Source organism: Podarcis melisellensis (genome assembly GCF_964234715.1).
Source record: "Podarcis melisellensis genome assembly, chromosome: 7".
Lineage (NCBI taxonomy): Eukaryota > Metazoa > Chordata > Lepidosauria > Squamata > Lacertidae > Podarcis > Podarcis melisellensis.
Window position 1 is genome coordinate 18,305,328 of NC_138539.1, and position 24,835 is coordinate 18,330,162.

The 24,835-nt window shown below is 40.0% G+C and overlaps 1 protein-coding gene across 5 annotated transcripts in view; it reads left to right on the top strand.

Annotated features, from left to right (window-relative positions):
* CSMD3 (CUB and Sushi multiple domains 3) overlaps positions 1-24,835 on the top strand; it is a 584,176-nt gene that overhangs the window by 271,517 nt on the left and 287,824 nt on the right. For 3 of the 5 annotated variants that reach the window (XR_014170321.1, XM_081918582.1, XM_081918584.1), the window contains 3 exons: positions 2,236-2,313; positions 10,489-10,576; positions 15,464-15,588. Coding sequence is in view for 4 of the 5 variants with exons in the window: in XM_081918582.1 (XP_081774708.1) it covers positions 2,236-2,313; positions 10,489-10,576; positions 15,464-15,588 (291 nt within the window). In the remaining variant the exon portion in view is untranslated. The remainder of the gene's footprint in view (positions 1-2,235; positions 2,314-10,488; positions 10,577-15,463; positions 15,589-24,835) is intronic. The other 2 variants (XM_081918583.1, XM_081918585.1) reach the window with 1 other exon arrangement.

Below are 24,835 nucleotides of genomic sequence, written 5' to 3' on the forward strand. Positions count from 1 at the left end.
ATATTTACATATTATTGAAAGCAAATATGTGTAATCTAAACTTGGGGCATGATCCAACCAATGTCAAGCATTTATTGAACCACATTGATTTCAAGTGTGCTGCGGAATCCTACATATCTAATTGGTTGGAAGTAAATTTCCCTGTTCTCATTGGGATTTGCTCCAAAGTAAATGTACATAGAATTTCATTTTGGACACATACTTAATTCGCCAATCGAAATCAACTTGGCAGGTTTATGTCCATTTATATTAATAAGCGATCATCTCTACTATTTTTCTTCTGTCATTTTTATCTTTTTCTTCCCTTCCTGTGATCGTTTCATCTCTTTCTTTCATATTCTTTACACAATGCACAATGATATACTTAAAAAAAGAAAGAAAGAAAAATTGATAAAATAAATATATTATATGCAAAAAATATAGTAAAAGCAGGAATGTTTTGAGGAGAGTTTAGAAACTAAAACTAGCTATATTTCTAAACAGGTAAATAAAATGCAATTAGAAGCAGTGGAGAGTCACATTTTTAATGTTATTAGTTACTGATGTCATAATGATGCTTATCAGATGACAAATGGCACCTGGGAAGTCTGTTCTAATGAATGATATAACAGACTGTGAGTTAGCATTAAACATAGGCTGCCTTTATGACAGCGCCATGGTTATTTCTGTTGTGGTTTTGGGAATCCTGTGTATTCGTATGTGGAAGCATGCCCCATTAAACTCAGTAGGATTGGGCTGTTTGAAAAATAATTTGAAGCGCGTTGTAGTTTCTCTCTCTCTCTCTCTTCCAGCAATTACAAAATAGTGGGACATGTCCTATACTTAGAGAAAACTCTTCTAGAAAAATAACCATAGGGTGATTTTATGCCAATATTTCCACACAGTGACCTAAAACTCAAGATCCCCATATGTACGCAAGACTATCTGCCTACTGCTATGTTGTGTCATCACTAAATGTCATGCCTGTTTGAAGCTTTCCTCACAAAATAGCAGCCAGTGGTTTCTTAGGCAGAGTAACTAGACCTAGTATAGGAGCCCTGCAATTTTAATAGAAAAGACGGTTACACCTAGTTAATATACAGTGCAAGCATATTAAGGAAGAAAGTGCAGTTAGGACTGCAGTCTTACACGCCAATAGGTAAACAGAAAGGCCATCCCATCTGAGCTGATATCAGCTGAGGTTGACTTCATCACCTAATGAAACATCACTTGATGTGACATATCTTAGACCACATCTTACTGTATCCTCACTCATCCTTCCTGGGGGCAAATTTGCAAGGATGTGCTTATCTGAAATCTGGTAACATACAGGGACCATTCAGATAGTTCATTCTGTTACAAGTTACAATGTAAAAAATCAGATACAGTCTCCTTGGTTTTTTGGTCTACTGTGATAGACTTTTCAGAGTTTAATATACTGAAACTGATTGCCATACAGATAGGTTGGAAATAGGTTATCTTTCCATCCTTACATGATCTAACTTTGTGACCATATTGCTGATGATGCAGTTTTCTTTTTCTGGCCACAAAGTTGCTTTACAGATCTTAAATGTGCAGAAATAGACAGATTGGTGGAGGGCGGGGAGGAGAGAGAGAGAGGTAGATTAACTAACCTCATATTGATTCATTCAATATTGTCATTGCTTTACTCACACCACTGTCAGAAAATATTTTGGAGAATGATCATGGCTTTCTTGTATGTCCTCCTGAATGTATTTTGATCCCATACAAAACTGCTCCAGGATGGGAGGTGTTCCAATTTTGCGTTTTAAAGGCATAGAAAATATCACAGCAGATAATAAGGGAAATAAATACTCATTAAATGAGACAGGGATTTGGAAACACTATTGTGAACCTCTATTAAATTCTTGGCTTTCCAGGTTCCATAATGGTATAATAAAGTTACACAAAATCAGTTGTGGAACATGGAAACTGGAATATTTAAATTTGTTTTAGAATTTTGCATAAGAGGCATCATACACACACTACAGGAAAAAATAATAATGTTATGCCTATTTGTTTGTTCCTGTATACTTTTATATAATATAAATACTGCCTTTTGTGTAAAAACAAAAAAAATGAACTCTGTTCTTTTTCTCTCTCTATGGGTACACAATATTGTTGAAGGCAATTATGCTTAATTTGCACCTCCATGATAAAAAGAACTGTCAATTGAAATGAACTCTTGTTAGACTGTATTATCTGATATGTGTTTTTGTTTGTTTTCTTAACTAGTGAAAAAGGCCATAGATTTTAAATCTAGAGGATTTAAATTGTTTCCAGGGAAAGACAACAGCAACAAGTTTTCTATCTGTGAGTGTACTCCTTTTTGTTACTTTTTCTAGTGCAAGAGTGAAGTTTGTGCTGTCTGTGTTGTTTGTGTGTGTTTTCAATATTGTTCACATATATCTAAGCACTTAACTGTATTAAATATGTATTCTATAGTCTGCATGGTGAACGTGAAAGTGTAATTGTACTCTGAAGTGACTTTATGCAAATATGGCATCACTGCAGTGAATTTTCTTTGTGAATATTCCAAATTTAAATTTCGAAGTTCTACAAATGTCCCCCCCTCTTTTTCTAGCAGTAGGCTTTTACTTGAAGTTAAATTAATATGTGCACTCATCCATGCAATCCCTAAACATGTCTTCTCAGATAAACATGTATTATCAGTAGTAACCTCAACTAAATTTGTAGCGACTGATTCCCTAATGAGTGCTTAGGACAATGGTCTTTTAGAGTTGATTAAAAAGGGATAATGAAATTTTTTACTAATAAAATATTAATGCAGATTAATGCACAAAAGCTATAATAAACTAGATATAATAACCATTTATGTTCCATGGGGGGAGGATTGTGGGGGTTCTGGATTAGAGAATGAACTGGGTGTGACAACTAGTCAGAAACAGCTGCTTATTTTCTAGCCAGAAGAAGAAAATGGTAAAATATTATAAAATAAACTTTATACCTCCCTAAACTGATCCCCCCTACTCATAGTGCCAAAGTCCTTTATACTTTCAACAACACACGATGAACTACACATTAAAAAGTTGACCCAAATTGTGACCCCCACCTCAACTTCATCATTCTATCTGTAGGCTGCAGAGTTGGAAGAAATTTCAGCAATGGGGATGGGCTGCAAACAGGGAAGTATTTCTTTCCCACTAGCCTTCCTCACTCTGATTTGCCTTTGAGTTGATGCCATATAGCAAGAGATTAGGCTAAGTGATGGTGACTGGAGACAAATCAAAAGGGTTGCAAGATGCCCTAAGTCCAGCATCTCATGTGCCTGAAGAAGAAACAACAACAACAACTGGTATTCAGTAACCAGCATTGAGCTAGCAAAGGAGGCCTCTTGAACCCCCATTTCAAGCTGAACTATTTTTTCTTGGATTTTAAAAAAATGATTTCTACCAATGTACAAAAATGTAGTGCGGGGATTTATTGCAATGTTTCACCAGGCCCACGGACAATCTGTCTTTAGGTTGCTTCCAGGTCTTTCCTAATCTGCGCCAATCAGCAGCGATGATAGTAGGGGATCCACAAGCAACCTGGTGAATATGATTCATTGCTGGTGGCAAATGGTGTGATCACAATCTGCCATTTTTAGTCACTGCGTATTTTACAGGGCTAGCTCTGTTTAGCTTCAGTGACAGAATTGCATCCAAATACTTCCAGACCATTCTCTGAGCCACATGACTGATCAGTCCCTATTAAGGAAGTGCCATGCGAAGATTCAGGTTTGATTATGATGAAGTGACTTAGCCAGTCTGCTGGCCTTAAACAATGAGTTTCTGTAAGCACAGATACCTGCACATTAGGGATAAACCATGGCTCTACTTCTACCCTTACCAAGAGTAAAAGTAGACATAACATTAGCAGGTAAACATTCTGTGTCAAATGTGCTCAAAATTCTGAAGGTGAAAGGAAATATTTATCAATATATTTAATTTTAGCACCTGAAGCCAGCAGAGATTACTTGGGGAAAGCATAATATCAACTGTATGCCATTTTAAGTCACTTTTCAGAGTAGAACCACTTTTGAAACATTTAAGTATGATCTATATGCATAAAATGTGTGCACTGAGTTTCTTCTTCACTTCTCAGGCTTTTGACTAAGGTCAAGTGTTCTTCATTGATAAATTGACGTTTGTTGAATTTTGTGTGCGCCTCGGGCAGATTTTGTTTGTGTTGGTCATATGCAAAAACTGTATTGGAATTGGTTCCATGTACTTAGTATGGGGAGAACATTCAGGGAATTTCTGCATCAGGTATTCTACATAGCCAAGCCCATTCAACTTTTTGTTATAAAGGAAAAATAAAGTAGGCCTATTTTTTACTATGAACACCTGGAATTATTTTGAACAAATCAGATCAATGCTCCACATAGTTCATTATTTTCTGCCCTGACTGGTTGGAACTTTTTGTAATGTAGCCTTTCCCAACTTTCCCAATATTAATTTCAGACCTTGCACTTCAGTGGAGCCATAGGTTCTTTTCAAATCAATTTGTAGTACCGGTTATTTAATCTATAAAATACAGTTGTCTAAATGACCATTGGGCAGACTGGTTATCTATTTGGGGGAATGCAATAAACTGGGAGAAGAAATGAAGAAAGATGTAAAAATTGCAGAATGGTAGTGAGGAGGCAGAAAAAGTTTCACTCCTTGCTACTATTTGCTTCCTTTTGGTACATGGATGCAAATAGATACTGACTTTCAAGGTTCTGCATAACCAAAAGAGTTGGCTGAAACAATTTTGAAACATGAAATAGGATAATATAAACAAATTGTTTCTTTTTTACGAGGAAACAACAAATGAACTGAGAATGGGCTTGATCAACTTGTGTAACGTTTATTTTGCTACCAAAACTAAAGTCATGTTAATACAACATTTAACACTTTCACCTGATGCCATTGCTACTAACATCCATCCTTGATGTGCTGAACTGGATAAGGTCATTCATAACTACTGTTACTACTACTGTGATTAAGTACCTCCTTCTGCCTTTAATGTTAAGCATTTACTTGGTGCCAGTAGATTCCTAGGTACTGTTCAGAATGTAACAGTGAGATGGCACATTCTGCTTGCATTTTAAGCCAGAAATAACTATAGGCAGGCAATTCTAATTTTACCAGCAAATTAGCAACATATATAAACCTTCATGCAGAAAATTTATTTTAGTAAAATGCTGTACCATTTAATACTTTGTAAACAGTGATTAGTTAGCTATTCAGCGCCACATATGATAAATGGGCATTAACCATGCTTTAAAAAAGGGGGGGGATTAGTTTGAAACGTCTATGTACTTACAATTGCAAAGACCAAGGAAACGTTAATTTTAGCTCTAATTCAACATTTTGTCCAGTCAGCCATACCATTTTGTAAGGGTCATTCAGCATACTTGGATTCCAAACGGATGCAATTATTGTTGTCTGCAAACCTATGGGCAGCCCATTATTCAGAACTTGTGCTATACTGGTTGTAATAAACACTTGTGCGGTATATGTTTGTTAATTTGTAGAGCACCCTTATGTGGCAATAATATAAGCAAATAATATGGATGTTGGGCTGGTCAGAAGGAGAGAGATCCATGAGGAAAAGGGCATAGCATAGCGACATCCACATATAGGGGCTACTGAAAGCCTTGGAATTTGACGAGGTCATCAAGAATCTGTATTTCAGGGACTGTGTATCCTATCCACACTGACGCATAATCCAGAATAGCTAGCTAAAATGTGAAAGGGAAGAAAAATAAAGCCCAGAGATATTATCTTTGCTTTATCTACATGCTGTTGCTGTTTCTTTAACTAAGGGCTGCCCCTATCTCCTGTCCCTAGCACTAACCTAAAGCACAGAAAGGTGTTGGAATCTCTACCCCAATCAACCATGCTGTGCTTGCCTTGAAATGTTGTTTACTAGCACACACTAGTGCTGTGCCAAATGTTGGCCTCACATTTGTAGGCAGTCCTTCAACCCATGGGAAAGAAGAGCTGTTTTCCTGCCTGTCTCAGGATCATATTTTTACGTTGTCATTTTGTTTTTACTTTCTGTCCAAGAAGAACAGAACAGCAATGGGACAGCAATTTCTTATCCCATCCAGATACCTTCAAGCCCCGTGCCACTTAGTGATTTTATTTATTTACTATGAATTGTACGTAACCAGATCACACACAACATAGGCCCACTGAAATCAATGGGCATGACTAACCCGTGAGTATGACTCACTTCAATATCACTTTATATTTCTATGGCTGAACATGTGACCAAAAGTATATGTTCTCTGGCCAGATCACAAAAAAAGAATAAAATGAAATGTAAAAAAAAAAAATCAATTTCAAAATAAATAAAAACAACATTAAAAATATGTCTGACAGAAAACATGGGAGTCACACACTTGAGAAGCTCAACTAATTAGACAGTAGTTTTCTTTCAAAGGTCTGGGTGATTGGCTATTTTACCTTCTCAATAATTCTTCTTGAAGTTTAATACTGTTGGAAGGCCAGAGCCCTCAGGAATTGGAATACTGGTGAAAGCAGTTAGGTTGGTGAGTACCAGGGACAGAGCCTTCTAGGTGGTGGCCTCATATCTGGGATGACCTGTCCAAGAAGTTCCTATGGTCCTCTCTCTGTTTTCTTGTCGAAAATCCCTAAATACATTTTTCCTGTCTGCATTTGAGTGGTTTTATGGTTTGCTTGTTTTAAAGAATTAGTTCACCTGTTACTTCTTTAATGTTAGTTGTTTTGACTATTATTTTTTAATATTCAAATTGGATACAATGATCTTAATTGTAGAATTCTGCTGCTTGTGGAAAAGATGGGGCAGCTATTTATATCCAAACTTTAGGTGCACCATATAATCCTAGAATGGTAGAGCTGGAAGGAATCCCAAGGGTCATCTAGTCTAACCCCCTGCAATGCAGGACTCTCAGCTAAAGCATCCATGGCATATGGCCAGCCAATCTCTGCTTAAAAACCGTCAGGGAAGGAAAATCCACCACCTTATGAGGGAATCCATTCCACTGTCTTAGAGCTCTTGCTATAAGAAAGTTCTTCCTGATGTTTAGTCAGAATCTCCTTTCTTGTAACTTGAAATCATTGGTTTGGGTCCTAGCCTCTGGAGCAAGATAAAACTAGTTTGCGCCATCTTCCATGTGACAGCCCTTGAGATATCTGAAGATGACTACCATATCTCAGTCTCCTCTTTTCTAGGCTAAACCTGGAACTCAACTCCCTCAGCTGTTGGCTCATACGGCTTGGTTTCCAGACCCCTGATCATCTCCTTAAATTGTGGTGGCCAGAACTGGACACATTACTCTAGGCTAGCGAACCTTAAGATTTGCCCCCTTTCCAGGAACTGGACTACCTCAGAATCCAGAGGATCTTGAACACCCCACTTCCACCCCTGTCTCATTTTAGGGCCTTCCATCAGCAGTAGAATGACCAAGGTGTACTTTCTGTGGCCAAGGCAGTGGAAGTTGCTCACTGGTGGTGGACAGCAGACAGGGATATCTGCTGGATCCTAAACACCTCCAACAGTATGGATTCTGAGTTAGGATTGTAGCCTTAATATAAGTTATAGAATTGCTGTAACCTGCCTTTGGAGAGTATGTACTCCAAGAGGCAGCACAACATCCAGCAGCAACAACATTTTCCATGTCATTCAACTTTGGAACAGATGTTTGGAATGAGTGGTATAGCATATGGCTTGCATGAAAAAGGTCCCTTGACTGGAAGGGTGGAAGCGCTGGCAGTCAGTGCAGTCAATACTGAGCTGGTTGAGCCAATGGTTTGACTCAGTATAGGTCAGCTTCCTGTGTTTCTGTCTTCCCATTAGCAAGTCTTCTGCAATATATCCATTAGCTCTTAGTGGTGTTAACCTGCAGCATAGATGAGTCAGTCAAGATTCTCCTTGAACTCTGAAGTTTGTAGAAGTACAACAAATCTTTAAGAGAGGGAAGACTAAGAGATTGAACATCCACTTTGTTCATTTATGTCACATTGATTTCAGTAAGAAATTAAACATGTGCTAAATTCACTCCGATTGAAATTAGTGTGATTTAAACGTGCTAGTTCATACCATGGTTATATCATAAATATATTATATAATGCGTATGCTAGTATAAATAGCAACATAAATTATTTATGATTGTTTTCTATCCTCATCATGTATTTCATCCTACTTTTGATTTGGATATATCACCAATATACGAATGGACAAGTTAAGAATGTTTCACACATACTCTTCCATCTCGAGATACATAGGAGTACTGAATATTTATCAACTACATTTGCCTCAACTATTTTTTTAAAAAAAGAAATCAAATGTTGAGATACAGTAATTCAGTTTTTGTCACTTGAAAATAACCTCTATTACTGATGTAATCTGAAGGAATCTAACTTTAATTTCACCTCCACTTCAACTACAGATAGATGTCAAACATGGAGACATAAAAACTTAATGTGAGTCGTGCCCAGCCAGATTAGAAGAGGGATACGTCAATAGTAAAAAAATAAAATAAGTGGCTGAGAAAACAAAATGACCACATTACACTCTCTGTGAAGGATCAGTTACTGACAGAAAGTGTTTATTAATTTGTAAACCTGCAATGCTATGGACGTTTAGCTGGGAGTAAGTTCCATAGGACATTCTAGTGCTTACTTCTGAATAAATGTGTTCAGTGCACTGTAAATGACAACTAAATGGACACCCCCCTCAGCACATATATCATAGCCTTGGAATGGCCCATGCCTCCTAAGGAAGAATGAAGTCAGATCATAGGCAGGGAAACATGTACACAAGGGCTGAATGTATAGGGCTTCTGTAATATGTTTCTTCAAACTGATGGTGGGAGATCAGATATATAAATGTTTATTAGGAAACCTCCCTGCAGATCCAAAACCTAATTCAACCATCTCCTTCACTGTTCACATTTGAGTTTTGCATGTTCAGGAAGGAGAAATATTTTGCACGATGGAGCTTTTGAGCAGTGTGGATAAGTACTGCAGTTCAAAGTGGTATTATCCAATACAGTAACAGCCAAACTACATGAGGCTGATGAAAGTGTGCTTTTATTGAAAGGTGAGGCCGGATGAGAAACAACCTCCTTCTCATCCAAGTTCCCACATTCCTCAGGTGACAAAGGCATTAGGGCTCAGGAGAGAAACCCTGCTTGCTCCTTATGCAATGGAGATACTTATTTTATCTTAGGCATGCAAGATAGGCTGTATACTTCTTAGAAGATGAAGGGGAAATGAACCAAAGGAATTGCTGCATGGGATTGTAATTATCACAATGGCTGGTTAAGTTCACAATAAAACATGGTTTATACTGGAAAGAGAACAAGGGTTATGCTCAGACATTCCCAACTCCCCATCCCTTCTCCCATAGTTTCCCACAATGTATAACCTAGTGCAGTGTTTCCCAACCTTGTGCCTCCAGCTGTTTTTGAACTACAATTCCCATCATCCCTGACCACTGGTCTTGCTAGCTAGGGATGATGGGAGTTGTAGGCCAAAAACATCTGGAGGCACAAGGTTGGGAAACACTGACCTAGTGGTTCATGAAACAATTCTATACATGCCTACTCAGAAGTAGGTTTCACTGAATTCAATGGAATTTGCTCCTATGTAAGTCGGTACACCAAATACTTGCATACATTTCTTCTAGAAAACATTGGCTAGCAATGTTGAGTGCTTAACTTGTAGTAATCAAATAAATGGGTTGTGCATTTTTTACAATTCACTGAGCCTGTTCCCTGCTGAAGCGTCCTTCCTGCCATGTGGCACTAGCAGCAGGTAAGCTGCATGCTCAGAGCTGAAGAGCTGGGGAGGTTACAGGACTGCATTGTTACACCACCACTGTGAGCAACACAGCTGCATAAATGAAGCTGTTGTGCACTGCAACTGATGAACATAAAACAGAATGCATCACTTTCTAATGTGTTATTAATAGTAAACAAATCTATGAGTAAGAAGTTGATTATCAGGCTTCTTATTTTTTTCATCTGGTCTGTTTGTGATCCTTAAACATCATTATCCTTGATGTGCATGCTATATCATAATGGTTTAGGAGTACTTTAAATCAGTTTTCTCACTGAGTCTTAAGTTCTGGAAACATTTACTTTCCAGACCACAGACGGAAATTATGTTTGTGATTCAATTTGGTATTTCAAAGGCCACATGACCTTAAACTTTCAATATATAATTACCTATAGTTTGCTTACAATGGGGTTGTGCTTACATTTGTTTGGTTCTGTTTATAATGATGGCCTGTAATTTTATATATATATCTCCCAATCCTACCCATGTCTATTTACATGTAAGCACCATAGAGTTCAATGGGGCTTACTTAAAGGTAAGTGGTATAGGAATACGTCCTTATTCATGTTCCACGGAACAGTCTATTATCTGTTTTATATTTTATGGTATTTTCTAGATGTTGAAAATATATATCTCCAGCTCACATTGTTTTGTTTTTCTTCTGCAGTAAATGAAGGCGGTATTAAACAGGCATCCAATTTGTGTCCAGATCCTGGAGAACCTGAGAACGGAAAACGGATAGGCTCAGATTTTAGGTAACATTTGCAGTTCAGGGGGTGGAGGGAAGGCAACTACCCCTTTTTGGCCTAAATTAATGATATATAGACACACAACTATAAATCTATGTATCTGTCTATCACTGATACCCAACATGCATAGCCACAGACTCTTATAGAATTAATTAAACAGTTCTAATCTATATACTTTTTATTGGTATTGAATTTCATTTAGATGTTTAAGTAGCTGGGAACATACTTTAATACCTTTCCTATTTTAAATGTCACCCATCATTAAAAGATGGACTCCAGTATTAAAAGGTGGACATTCCAGTATTCAAGGCTAGACAATTTAAATTTCCCATTAGAGTACAATTATTAGCTTGATCACATGGCAGTTACAGTTGTAAATTGTTTTAGAGTGCCTCATGGGAAGCAATTCAGTAATGAAATAATACTAATACTACTAATACTAGCATGGTGTAGTGGTTAAGAGCGGTGGACTCATAATCTGGTGAACCGGGTTCGATTCCCCGCTCCTCCACATGCAGCTGCTGGGTGACCTTGGGCCAGTCACACTTCTTTGAAATCTCTCAGCCCCACTCACCTCACAGAGTGTTTGTTGTGGGGGAGGAAGGGAAAGGAGAATGTTAGCCGCTTTGAGACTCCTTAGGGTAGTGATAAAGCGGGATATCAAATCCAAACTCTTCTTCTTCTACTAACAATAGAAAGAATTGTTGGGGAGGGATTTCAGGGGACACTATAAATTACTGGGGGGATGCAGCCTTTGGAACATGAATTTACCACCTATGTTTTAAGTCACTGGCAAGGGAAACCAAAATTGAGGGTGTGTGATTTCCTATTTCATCTCAGTATTTACAGTAACCAATCATCATATGTAATGTTTTGATGTCTCCTAGTCCTATCTAAGACTTTAGGGGGTAGTTGCCGAAATCTAAGCCGTGTTGAAGCTCTCAATTAGATTGGTCATATCAATTAAATATTTTTTTGAAGCCATAGTTAAATGATATGCCAAGATGCCATTATAATATTGGACACAGATACAAGGCATGCTGGATATAGGCTTTCCTAAGTGCATTTTTGTGTGTCTGTGGACAATCCAGCTTGGCAGATGACAACCTAATACAAAGTAATTCACATGGAAGCCATATGAATGTAGCATCTGCTCTAGCTTTTGGCACCAAGCAGTTTGATGACCCAGACTAAATTGCTTTTGTTCTGTTTAGCACAGTTTGGAAGTCTGAAGAGATAGGAGTAGATGGTGCACAGTTGCCTGAGCACCAGCTTCTGCTCTTGAAAAACAGCAACGTAACCTTTGTGTGACCCCATTAGAATAGCTCTGTTACCAAGGTCCAAAGTTAAATGGCCCAATTTCTGACCCATGATCAGGTTTAATACAGTTTTGTGTACTTGGGAGTCTTCTTCTTCTTCTTTGGCGATCACTTGTAGCCGAGTAAGATTGTCTTCCATAAACACGGTTTTAACAATGAGTCTGTAAGTGACTGTGGAAGCCAATTCTGGATCCACACGTCCTTCCACAGTGGGGACATTGGTTTCCGGGCGGGAGTTGTTCATGGTGTGGATTTGCCAAGCGTGCCTTCCTCTTAGCACGTTTCTTCCTTGCGTCCTGAGTTTGAGTGTATTCAAAGCCCATGACACCTTTGGTAAAGGCTGGAGTCCTCGCAGGCCAGTGTTTCCCAGTTGTCAGTGTTTATACTACATTTCTTAAAGATTTGCCTTGAGACAGCCTTTAAACCCTTTTTGTTGACCACCAGCGTTATGCTTTCCATTTTTAAGTTTGGAATAGAGTGGTTGCTTTGGAAGACACTGTATGACTTACATCTGGCTCAACATGCATGATTGCACTGTAAGGCTGCAAGCATGCACTTAACCTAGAAATGAGCACCTTTAACCTCACTGGAGCTGGTTTCTTAATAGACATGCATAGGATTGCACTGTGAATTTTGTTTTATTTTTTTAATAGCAATAATTTGATTACTGGTCAACCAGTCTTATGAAATAAGATCATCAGCTAGCACAAAGAATTAAATTGCTTTATAAAACAAGATTCTAAATGTCAGGTTCCCATAGCTGGGGAAAACAGCTTTATTATGGACTGTCATCATTTGTAGAGGTGACCCTAGCAAAGCGACCTGCAACATTTGAGAAGAGTGGGTGTAGGAACTAGGGAAATACGATTAATAATAGGAAAATAAAATAATTTCAAACAGTTTCAGTCTTATATTCTGACCAATTGATGCTAAAAGTTATAGAAACTACGTGCAAAGCTGATTTCTACAGGTGTGCATGTGTAGGTATGTGGCACAGAGGTAGAAGGACCTGAATGTTCATCATTTTCCAAGCAACCATCGCTAGCCAAACTAGCAAAGAATGCAGAACAAACAGTAACAAGGTGTTGCATTGCTTCAACATGCCTTCTCCAGGGACTGGAAAGCCCCGGTAAAAACTTTCCCTCTGATATGAAGCTAGGCCTGTCAGTCACAAAAGAAGTCTGCTTCTCACTTCTCCTAATTTTGACATTTTCCTTACCTGACAAACTTTGGAAGAAACATTTCAATTTTTGCAGACACACTAGGTGAAGTGTTTCATTTTTTTTTAATGTGCACACCTGCGAAACAGCAAGTGACCAACTTTGCTTAGAATTCGAGAATTATCTGAACTCACAGCACACCCCTCTCCGCACAGTTTAGCAGCCGAATGGCAGTTCTCTGATTGATTTTATTTCTTTCCTAAAATTTATGAAATAAATTGTAAAAAAACAACAACCTCATAGCAGTTTACAAAAAGTTAAAATGAAGAAAAAAAATTACAGCCATACTTTAAAACATGAAAAAGTTAAAATACTAAAACAGATTAACATTACTTCATCTTTCATGTTTCTAGCAACCTTTTGACCCTTTTAATTAAAAGCCAAATTCACTTTTATGATGCTCACTTCCAAATTTGTACGACTGTATTATTTTGAAGTTTAAGCTACAATTTTAAGGTCCTCAAAATGAAGTGTTCATAAACACTGAGTTCTTGAAAATCTGGAAATCACCCAGAGGAAACATACTAATAAATAAATAAATCTGTGAATATAGTAAACATAAGAAGATGTTTCTGAAGGACTTTTAAATAATTGAAAAATACAAACACATATATTGGTAACATAAACATAATAATTTATTTATAGGTTAAAACTACCCTACAGTGCTTTAGATTTTGAATATATACATATGTGTATGCTATTTCATATATATATAGGACATTTTTGCAGAAACATAAGGATTTCATTACTCACTGGAGCTTCTTTCATCTTATTTGCATTTCTATTCCACAGTTAGTTGCCCCAAGTCTCTGCAGCTAGTTACCATATACATGTAAATATTATATATACATACTGGAGTGGAAAAGCTTCATGTGTTTAACTGCATTTCCATAATGATTTTAGACTTGCCTGTGAAACAGTAAGGCAAGCAGGTATATTTCAGTAGGTATACTGCTGACCTTGAGTATCACTTCAAATCTCAGTGTAACCAGTCTTATGCATAGCTGCTGGGTAGACCAGTGATTTAAACAGCCTGCACTTCATCTACTGAAATCAAATCTACTTAAATCAAGATTTAATCACCCAGAAGAAGGGAGGGGGGAATTTAATTGATATCCCTATCCCCCGCACCTTCAACTTGAAGTGCAAATAAAGGTCCCGTTCATTTCCATGGGACTTCCTTTTGCATTGGAAATTGCAGGCACTAGGACCCTGATATGGATCAGAATCCAAGCAGTGAGGTATTGCAGGCATGGCCAAACTCCCATGATCCCTAGCTAACAGGATGAGTGGTCAGGGATGATGGGAACTGTAGTCCCAAAACAGCTGGAGGGCCAAGTTTGGCCATAACTGGTTAAGCATCCCCTGGACTCCACCTGAGGGTAAAACTGTGCAAGGGATGTGGGTGGCGCTGTGGTCTAAACCACTGAGCCTCTTGGGCTTGCTCATTGGAAGGTTGGAAGTTCGAATCTGCAGATGGGGTGAGCTTCCGTTGCTCTGTCCCAGCTCCTGCCAATCTAGCAGTTTGAAAGCATGCCAGTGCAAGTAGATAAATAGGCACTGCTGTGGCGGGAAGGTAAATGGTGTTTCCGTGCACTCTGGTTTCCATCACGGTGTCCCATTGCACCAGAAGCAGTTAATCATGCAGGCCAAATGACCTGGAAAGCTGTTTGTGGACAAACGCCGACTCCCTTGGCCTGAAAGATGAGCACCACAACCCCATTATCGCCTTTGACTGGACTTAACCATCCAGGGGTCCTTTACCTTTTAGAACTGTGCAGTAAAAATCAAGTGCCGTTGACCCTTGCATGAAACCAAAAACTTCATCCCAACTACCCTTAATTGGAAATAGTACCGACAGAATAAATTAGAATTTACTTGTGAGTAGCCATGCATGATATAGGACTGTGAGATGTGCCCAGATATTCATGAGATTCATAAAAAGCTATAGATGCTTCCTTAAAGTAAAAAAAGCAAACTTGAAAGCTGTAGAGCCCTATGGGTGGGTGATTCTTATGCCCAATAAATTAGTCAATTTTCTGCTCTGGATAGGGTCACACTTACTCTGAAGGAGCAGGTACACAGCTTTGGAGTGCAGCTGCAGGAATGTCTGGGAGGCCTGCTGCTGGCTAATTAGGGATTTAAGAATGGGGATGTACATCCACATGCAAATCCAATTTAGGCTTGAAGTTCCTAAAGCGAGGATATTTGACAAACACTGCGGAATTTTGAAAGTATCTGAGAACATGGAATAGAAAATCAATGGAAATAAGGCAGAATTATGTGTATAACTTAGCAAACGATGGTGAATATTAATTGTGTGTCCCCCTTTTTATTGACACGCTCAATTTTAGCCTGGATGCGACAGTGCAGTTTTCTTGCGATGAAGATTATGTACTACAAGGGGCAAAAAGCATCACTTGTCAAAGAATAGCAGAGGTTTTTGCTGCATGGAGTGATCACAGACCAGTATGCAAAGGTAAAAAATATGATTAATTTGTACTACTAGCCAGTTTCCTTTTTAAAAAAAAAAGAACTTCTAATAACAATCACCTGAAAATATTGTTGAAATGCAAACTAGTGATTTCTGTTGTTTCCTTCTAATTGCTTTACGTTTACTTGTTAACAGATTTGGTTCACTGCATTTCCTTCTAAGTGTCACGCCACAATGTGATAGCAGGTTTACTTTACAAGAAACATTACTTTAAAAGAATGTAAGGCCTTTATATGCTTCTTTAGGTCATCCCTTTTGCTGCTTCCCCTCTAGATTAAAGAAAGAGAGAAAGCACTGTCCCCAAATCCTAACATGCCAAAGGCAAGCCTTGAACTACTTTCCCGTTATAGCTAGAGCCATGCCACACATTATTATTACTGAGGCTCTGTAGATCAGGACAGTAAAATGATAAGTGCTGTGAAGCTCCAGCCAGGCCACAGTATTTGGCTTATATGTTCAGTTTGGTTTACTAAGTCTCAAGTTGTTGAAGTGCTGATTGAAAGCATTTTGTAGACCCGGGAACTCATTTGGAAGTGCTGATTGGTTTAGTGCCACAAAGAATGAAACTAATTGCCTTACCAGGAGTCAGTGTTTCTCCCTTGCTTCTTCCCAGTTCCCCTGAACTGAGGAGCTTCATTTGTCCGCTGATCATTCATCTCTAAGGAAATGCCACCATTGAAAGAGGTTGGACTAGACACTATTCTTTGTCACGTTAGTTGTATGTCCTTCACTTTTTGCATTAAACTTTCTTACAATTAATGAGGATAATAAATTCTTTGGTAACATGGAATTCTGTTGTTTAATCTTGCTATTTATTTCTAGTAATGCGAACCTTTCTTCCCACACCATTCTCAGAGCCAGTTTTCGGCATGCTTTTGTAGCTTCATCCCTCGGGTTACAAACACCTCGGGTTACAAACACTCCAGGTTATAGACTCTGCTAACCTGGAACTAGTACTTCGGGTTAAGAACTTTACCTCAGGATGAGAACAGAAATTGCATGCCAGCGGTGTGGTGGCAGTAGGAGGCCCCATTAGCTAAAGTGGTACCTCAGGTTAAGAACGATTTCAGGTTAAGAACGGACCTCCGGAACGAATTAAGTCCGTAACCAGAGGTACCACTGTACTGCGTTGGCAGTTCTTTGAAAATCATAACCATTTCAATACGCTGTAAGGGTGGATCTACACTCATGGTTTATAACGTTAAGAACGTGTTATTATAATGTGACACCAGAGGGCGTCACCCGCAATAGGGAAACTGCATGTTAAATGTTATAGAGTGATAGATAGAAAGATAGATCATTCTAATAACATTTAAAAGATCAATGTAGATCCAGCCTAGATGTAGATCCAGTCTGGCTCATTATTGTTCTAAGCAATGTTGGCAAGAGTTTTTTGTTTTTTTTAAATAAACATACAAGATGATAAAAGATCTTGAAACCTATCCTTATTAGGAACGGTTGAGAGAATTGGGTCTGTTTAGCCTAGAAACGAGGAGACTGGGAGGAGATATGATAGCTATCTTCAGATATCTAAAGGCCTGTCCTATGGAGCGAACTTGTTTTCTCCTGTTTCAGAGGTTAGGAATCAAACCAGTGGCTTCAAAGCAGATTCCCACTAAACATCAGGAAGAACTTTTATGACTGTAAGAGCTGTTCTATAATGGAATAGACTTTCACGAGAGGTGGTAAACCCTCCTTCACTGTAAGTTTTAAAACAGACGTTGAATGTCCATCTCTCATGCATGATCTAGCTGAGTTTCCTGCATTTCAAGGGGTTGGACTGGATCACCTTTGGGGTCGCATCCAGCTCTACAATTCTATGATTCTAAGATTCTCTTTCTCCATTTTAACTGCTGTCCTGTTAATGAGTCTTTTTACAAAATCCGATCTCCTCAAACACATAGTTGAGCTGCAGTTTTAGTGAACTCAATTGTGCACAGCAGTTGTTCACAGATAAGTGTTTCCAAGCAGTGGATATACTGTCTGAAGAATAGCACAGATGTTAAAGGGAGAAGCAGAGGCACTACTTAAGGACTCCTACATGCCAGCTATTAAATCAGTTGTCTGCTATGCAGTAGGAACCAGTGTGGCTGGGGGGCACAGCTGTGGTGGCGTCCTCCTGACTCCAGCATCACTATAGCTTACCTGGACAGAACTATGATGGGGCAGGGCAGTGGCAAGTTGGTTATCTGTTCACTCTTTGTATATCCCTATGGAGATCAAACGGAAAGAAAAAATGCTTTTGGGGATGCAGTTTATTATTTCAGTTCCTATCCTATGCATGTTTATTTTGAAGCAGGTTATTCAGGTAAAGGAGAGCAAGCCTAGCCAAACACTGTGGGGGCTGCTTAAGAATTAACACTCATAGGGTTGGGCTGTGTGTGGCACACACATAAAATTTTGTATGTGGAAACTCCTACATGCATAGGCCAGAATCTCATGGTTAGTCATATGGGCTGCAGATTTATGAGGCAGATTTGGGGGCTTCCTGTGGACTGGCAGCCTGCCTCAGAGCTGAGTTGGGCCTCCCCTTGCTAGCAACCAGAATTGATCTAATCTGTGGCGCTGTGGCTTAAACCACAGAGCCTAGGACTTGCCAATCAGAAGGTCAGCGGTTCGAATCCCCGTAACGGGGTGAGCTCCCGTTGCTCGGTCCCTGCTCCTGCCCACCTAGCAGTTCGAAAGCATGTCAAAGTGCAAGTAGCTAAATAGGTACCGCTCCGGCGGGAAGGTAAACAGTATTTCCGTGCGCTGCTCTGGTTCGCCAGAAGCGGCTTAGTCATGCTGGCCACATGACCCGGAAGCTGTACACCGGCTCCCTTGGCCAATAAAGCGAGATGAGCGCCGCAACCCCAGAGTTTGGTCACGACTGGACCTAATGGTCAGGTGTCCCTTTACCTTTTTATTTGAGATACTGGCACAGGCTAAATGCCTTCGGGGATCATACTTTTATTAAGCTCTGTTGGTTAGAGCAATCAGGGACAAGGGGGCTGGGCACAAAAGTGCCAAGATAAGCTTAGGGCTTATAATCTTCAAACGGAGAACTACTTAGCCCTTAGCTCATGTGACCTTAGAAATTGGATTTCTGATTAGAATGCCAACCAAGACAGAGCATCCATCATTGCTGCCCATTACTCTATTTGGCACGCCCCCCCCCAAATTAAGACCAATCACTCAAGGCCCTGTTACCTTGAGACCTCTCCACAACTATGCATGGCCTTTGTAGAATGAAGATTCCAAGGTTAATGTTGTAAATTTCTTTTTATGTTGTAAACTGCTACAGGTTACATTGTATGATTTTATATGAAAGTTTCCTTTTAGTCTCTGTCGTCCATTATAAAGGCCTTTGGCTATGTACAATAAAATTGACTCTCTCCCCCTATCTCTGCAGCCCATGTTTGGGTGGGTGGGTTGGGGGGAGAGACCTTTGCAGCAGCATCTGAATTAGACTTTTGTCTTACTGGAGAAACGCTTCTTTGAAGTCAGTTCAGGGAAATGTTAAATATGGTTTTCTCCAGCTTGGATTTTTCCTTCTTTCTTAATCCTCTAAGCGCCAAGCAGCTGTATTAATACTGTTACTTTCAGGAGTGTGAGATTAAAGGATTTGTTAAGGGGTATGTGTATGTGTGTGTTTTGGTTCACACTGCTGTGTGAGCAGCAGGCAAGCCAACTGATTATTTGTGGCCTGGTAGTTTTTGGAGTTATTTTCAGTACTGAATCATTTGTTCAAAGATACAATCTGAACATGAGGAAACATTAATATATGGTAAATGTTTTATACCAGCTACCAACCCCCCCCCAAATCTCTTCTTGTATTGAATTCAACCTTCTAACATCTTTTATTTAATCTTTTCTTTCTTTAGTTCCTTCTTCCTCTAATCTCTATGTTTCTTCTCATCAGAATACTTTGGCCCCAGTTTTATATTTTATCATATTACAGTTTATTTTACTAATCCTTTCCCAATTTTATCTGACTTGCCCTTTTGAAAAGAACCCTATTCCTATTGAACTGTGTCCTTTCTTTCTCTCTCAATTACAACATTCATTTCTCTTTTCTCTTGTATTCTTTTCTTGATTGTTGCTACTTTCTGAACATAGTGCAGAAGGGTGGTCACTCAGAAGTAAGCCTCATTGTGTTCACAGACCCTCCAAGTGTCCCTGTTTTCCAGGGACATCCCTGATTTAAAGAAGGCACGCCGGGTTCTGATTTGATCCTGGAATGTCCCACTTTTCCTTAAGATGTCCCTATTTTCATTGGAGAAATGTTGGAGGGTATGGAGATACACTGGTGGAGGAATGGGAGTGTGGAGGGAGCAGACCGCCCCTGGCACCACTATTCCGGTAGGGTGCCATCGTGGTGGGCCCCCCGGACATGCGCCACCCCATGCGCTGGGAGTCATGCCCCCATGGGCGGCGCGCCATGCCCCCCAGAATGTGTGCCATGCTCCTGTGGACGGCGTGCCACACCCTCACAGGTGTCATATCATGCCCCCAGGATGTATGACAAGCTCAGACGGGCTGTATGCCATGCCCCCGGGGGGCACTGTGAAAATATCTGGCCCCTGAGCTGTCTGAAGGCAATTCTGTATAGGGAAGTTTGTTGTTGTTGTTGTTGTTGTTGTTGTTGTTGTTGTTGTTTACCAAGGGAGGTTCACAAAATAAAATCAGGATATAAAATGTTTTTCTGTATGTTGGAACAAGGGCCGGATTTAGGTTTGATGAGGCCCTAAGCCACTGAAGGTAAGGGGGCCCTTTATATGTCCAGCTGTCCTTTGTCGACAACAAATTGTCGCTGTTTTTGTGTGTTGAATATATGCTATATGGTGATTTATGGACATAACAAATAGGAGCCTACACAACACAAAACACTGTTTTGGAAATGTACAACCAGGTTTTTTTCCTTTAATTTTTTGGGGGGCCGCAAGAGAGTGGGGCCCTAAGCCAAAGCTAGTTTAGCTTATATGTAAATCTGGCATTGGTTGGAAGCTTCCCAAAATGGCTGGGGCAACCCAATAAGATGTGTGGGATATAAATAGTAAAATGATCGTTATGGAATGGGATGCCCCTATTTTCATCAGAGAAATGTTGGAGGGTATGTGTTCAATGAGACTCATAGGAAAGGAGCAGCCAGTCTACTTCAAGTGGCTTACTCAAAATACTATCTAGACACAGCATCCTCAACCACATTGTCCTGGCCCTTAATGCAGAAGTCATAGTCTTGTAGGACCAAGTTCCAGTGCATGAGCCTCTTTCTGATGGGTGCTCCTAGCAGCCAACAGAGGGAGAAGTGGTCAGTCTGAAGGAAAGCTTCTTCCCCCTAGGTATGACCAGAGCTGTTGTTGTTTTTCCCGGGCCCAATTTATCTGGGTATGTGTGTGGAAATTGCCACACCCTGGAGTGGCTCCAAGGCTCTCATTTGAAAACAGTTCCCTTCCCTTGATGCAGGACACATCTCACTCACCATTCCAGAGAGCTGTGGAATGCCTTGTTCCTGGAAGTCAGCTTGGCTGTTTAAACTGAGTGGAATCTTGGTGGAGAAAGCAAGTGCTTTCTCCCCGGAGAGAGTCAAATAAGCTGGGTGCTGTCTTGCAGTCCCTGAGTAAACACTTAGTTTTCTTGAGAACCTCAGAACCCCGACCCCAATCTGGGGGCTGTAGGTTTTTTAAGAGAGGGACAGCAGTTACCAGATAGTTGGCGATATGACTAGCGGTTGTGCAAGGAAGGGCATGAGCAGGCTTCCCATTGCAGGGCTTCTTCCTAGGCAAGTGTATAGAAAGTGATTGCAACTTTTAGCAGTTTAAGTGTGTGCAGGACTGTACTCATTTTTGAATAAAATGGACTTGAAAGAAACATACATTTCGGGAAGTTACATCTTCAAGACAGTGTGACTACCATTCTTATAAGAATTGGGCTTTCTAATTTGTATTTCTGTTTCCTCTCTTTTCTATATCTTGTCTTTTTTATTATAGCATCCATACATTGCTTTATTCATGCAGCTAGATCAGGCATGTCCAACTGGTTGATCGTGATCTACTGGTCAATTGGGGGGTATTTCTGGTTGAGCCTGGTTGATCACATGATCCTGATTGATAGCCCCCCCCCAAGCTCAACAACCCCAAAACAAGCTCAACAACTTTGGCTTCCTCCAAAAAGCTGAACAACCATGGCTCCCCCCAAAAAAATCTCAACAACTTTGGTCAATCCAATGGGTATATATATATATATATATATGCAGGTTTTGGTGTCCTCGGGTGTCTTCCCGTGTAAAAGTTGGGGTGTCTAGGCGACGTTTCGACGAGGTCTCACTCGTCATCTTCAGGCTGGTGCTTTCGGCTTCTTGTTACTGGAACAGAGCAGGATCTCAGTGTTTGAGTTCCTATAAATACTGTTGAGGGGGTGTGGTGTATAGCCTCCAATGTTCTGGGCAGAGAGGAAGTTCCCAGGCTAGTGTGCCTTTTCTTCTTTTGTTCCTTAATTACTTGAGGGATATCTTGAGTGATTTCTTGAGTGATATCCTGAGTACCACTTAGGTGGGTCATTAGGTGTGGATTAGTTGCTAAAGTCTTTGTGTCTTGACCTCTTGAACTTTGTGAAGAGTTTTTCTGAGAAGATGGCTGTACTGCACTTAGTTGTGCTCTGGCTTGGCTTCGTGTATAGGGGCGAGCTGTGGTTTTGTGGCCTGTGTCAGCCAGATCTGTGTAGGGATTGCAGGGGGGTGCAGCATCCGGAGGTGCCACCATGGTTTGGCTACTGGATGGTGTCTGTAATTTATCTGTGGAGAGGGTCTGGGTTTGGGTCTGGTGTGGTTGATTGGTGATGGCGTTCTGTGTGCCTCTGGATCTGGTGTCAGTTTTTGTGGGGAGGGCTAATTTCCAGATGTCTGGCAAGCGGGATGTGTCGTCACGCTTGTTCATGTTGTGAGGGTGTTTCTCTATCTCGATGGCTTCCATGATTATTCTCTTGTGGTGATGTTCCATGTTAAAGAGCAATTTGGAATCTGCAAAATTAATTTCGTGTCCTGTTTCTTTCATGTGTTGGAAAAGAGAGGAAGTTTTTTCTTCTTTTTTGACGGCATTCTTGTGTTCTGCGATACGTGCATTTATTCGTCTGTTTGTTTGTCCAATGTACGTGGCTGGGCAGACTTTGCAGGGTATTTCATAGACCCCTTGGTTTTCCAACTGGATTTTATCCTTGGGGTTTCTGAGGATATTGGCTATTTTTTTGGTTGGTGCAAAAGGCTGTTTTGATATTGTGTTTATGGAGGATTTTGCTAATTTTATCTGTAGTGCCCTTGATATAAGGAAGGAGGGCCATGCCATTGTTTTCTTCTGTGTCTTGGTTTTTTGGGGGTGTTTCTTTTTGGATTAGCTTCGTAACCCTGTTTTGCTGGTATCCATTGGCAATTAACACATTTGAGAGATTCTGTAACTCAGTTGTCAAGTGGTCTTTGTCAGCCAGGCGTTTGGTTCTGGAGATGAGAGTCTTGGCTACGGAGTTTATTTGTGCAGGGTGGTGGTGTGATTGTGCATGTAAGTAGCGGTTGGTGTGTGTTTTTTTCCGGTAGATAGTGGAAGATATCCCTCAAGTAATTAAGGAACAAAAGAAGAAAAGGCACACTAGCCTGGGAACTTCCTCTCTGCCCAGAACATTGGAGGCTATACACCACACCCCCTCAACAGTATTTATAGGAACTCAAACACTGAGATCCTGCTCTGTTCCAGTAACAAGAAGCCGAAAGCACCAGCCTGAAGATGACGAGTGAGACCTCGTCGAAACGTCGCCTAGACACCCCAACTTTTACACGGGAAGACACCCGAGGACACCAAAACCTGCATTCCTGTACCCGTGAAAATCTACGAAAGCATATATATATATATGCTTTCGTAGATTTTCACGGGTACAGGAATGCAGGTTTTGGTGTCCTCGGGTGTCTTCCCGTGTAAAAGTTGGGGTGTCTAGGCGACGTTTCGACGAGGTCTCACTCGTCATCCTCGTCGAAACGTCGCCTAGACACCCCAACTTTTACACGGGAAGACACCCGAGGACACCAAAACATGCATATATATATATATATATATATATATACACACATTGGGAGTAGATTGCACATGACTGAGCTAGATCTTTACATAAATTATAACAAAGAAACAAGGGACATTATATTTTAATTTGGGCTTTTTTGGTTGGAAGTATATATGAAATAATTATTAGATTACTATTATTATTATTTAAATGAAGACCAACCAGACACCTAAGAAATTCCAATCTGTTTATGTACATATTATTCACTGAAGCACACACTCCAGTTTTTCTATTAAAATATTGCATTTTATATCAGGATTCATCTTGCTTAAAAATAATTTACTTTGTTAACAGCATGCAGGTTTATTACAAACATGCTGTGTTCCTGACTTGATCAAATTCATTTAAAGCTGACTTTATTGTTCAGTAAAAATAGTTCTAATAAAATCTTATTGCTATATAATGCATTGCTCATAAATTACTTTTAAATGATATTAAAGCATTCTTTGAGCAATGACAGCAGATAATATTCTAAAGAAGATTTTCATTAAAAATAGAGAGGATTCCATCTAAGTGTTTGCTTTCAATTTAGCAAAGAAAGCTGTAGGAACTCCTGATTTACTATTGCTTGCTATGTGCCGCTGGAAGGTTGTAGTTTGTGATCTATAAGATAAGCCTCAGATTTTCTGTTACTGCCACACAGCTTGAGTAACTCACCAGCATAAACCACTTTTTTATGATATTCATTTTTTCTTCCGTGCCCCTGCAAGAAACATGACATTCTGTGGAGGTAGTGAGTTACTGTTTGCAATTCTGTTAAATATTTATCCCAGACCTTCCAAGTGTCCCTATTTTCCAGGGACGTCCCTGATTTAGAGAAACTGTGCCAGTTTCTGATTTGATCTTGGAATGTCCCACTTTTCTTTAGGTAAAGGTAAAGGGACCCCTGACCGTTAGGTCCATTCGTGGCCGACTCTGGGGTTGCGGTGCTCATCTTGCTTTATTGGCTGAGGGAACCGGCGTACAGCTTCTGGGTCATGTGGCCAGCATGACTAAGCCGCTTCTGGTGAACCAGAGCAGCGCACGGAAATGCCGTTTACCTTCCTACCAGAGTGGTACCTATTTATCTACTTGCACTTTGATGTGCTTTCGAACTGCTAGGTTGGCACGTCCCTATTTTCATTGGAGAAATGTTGGAAGGTATGGAGTT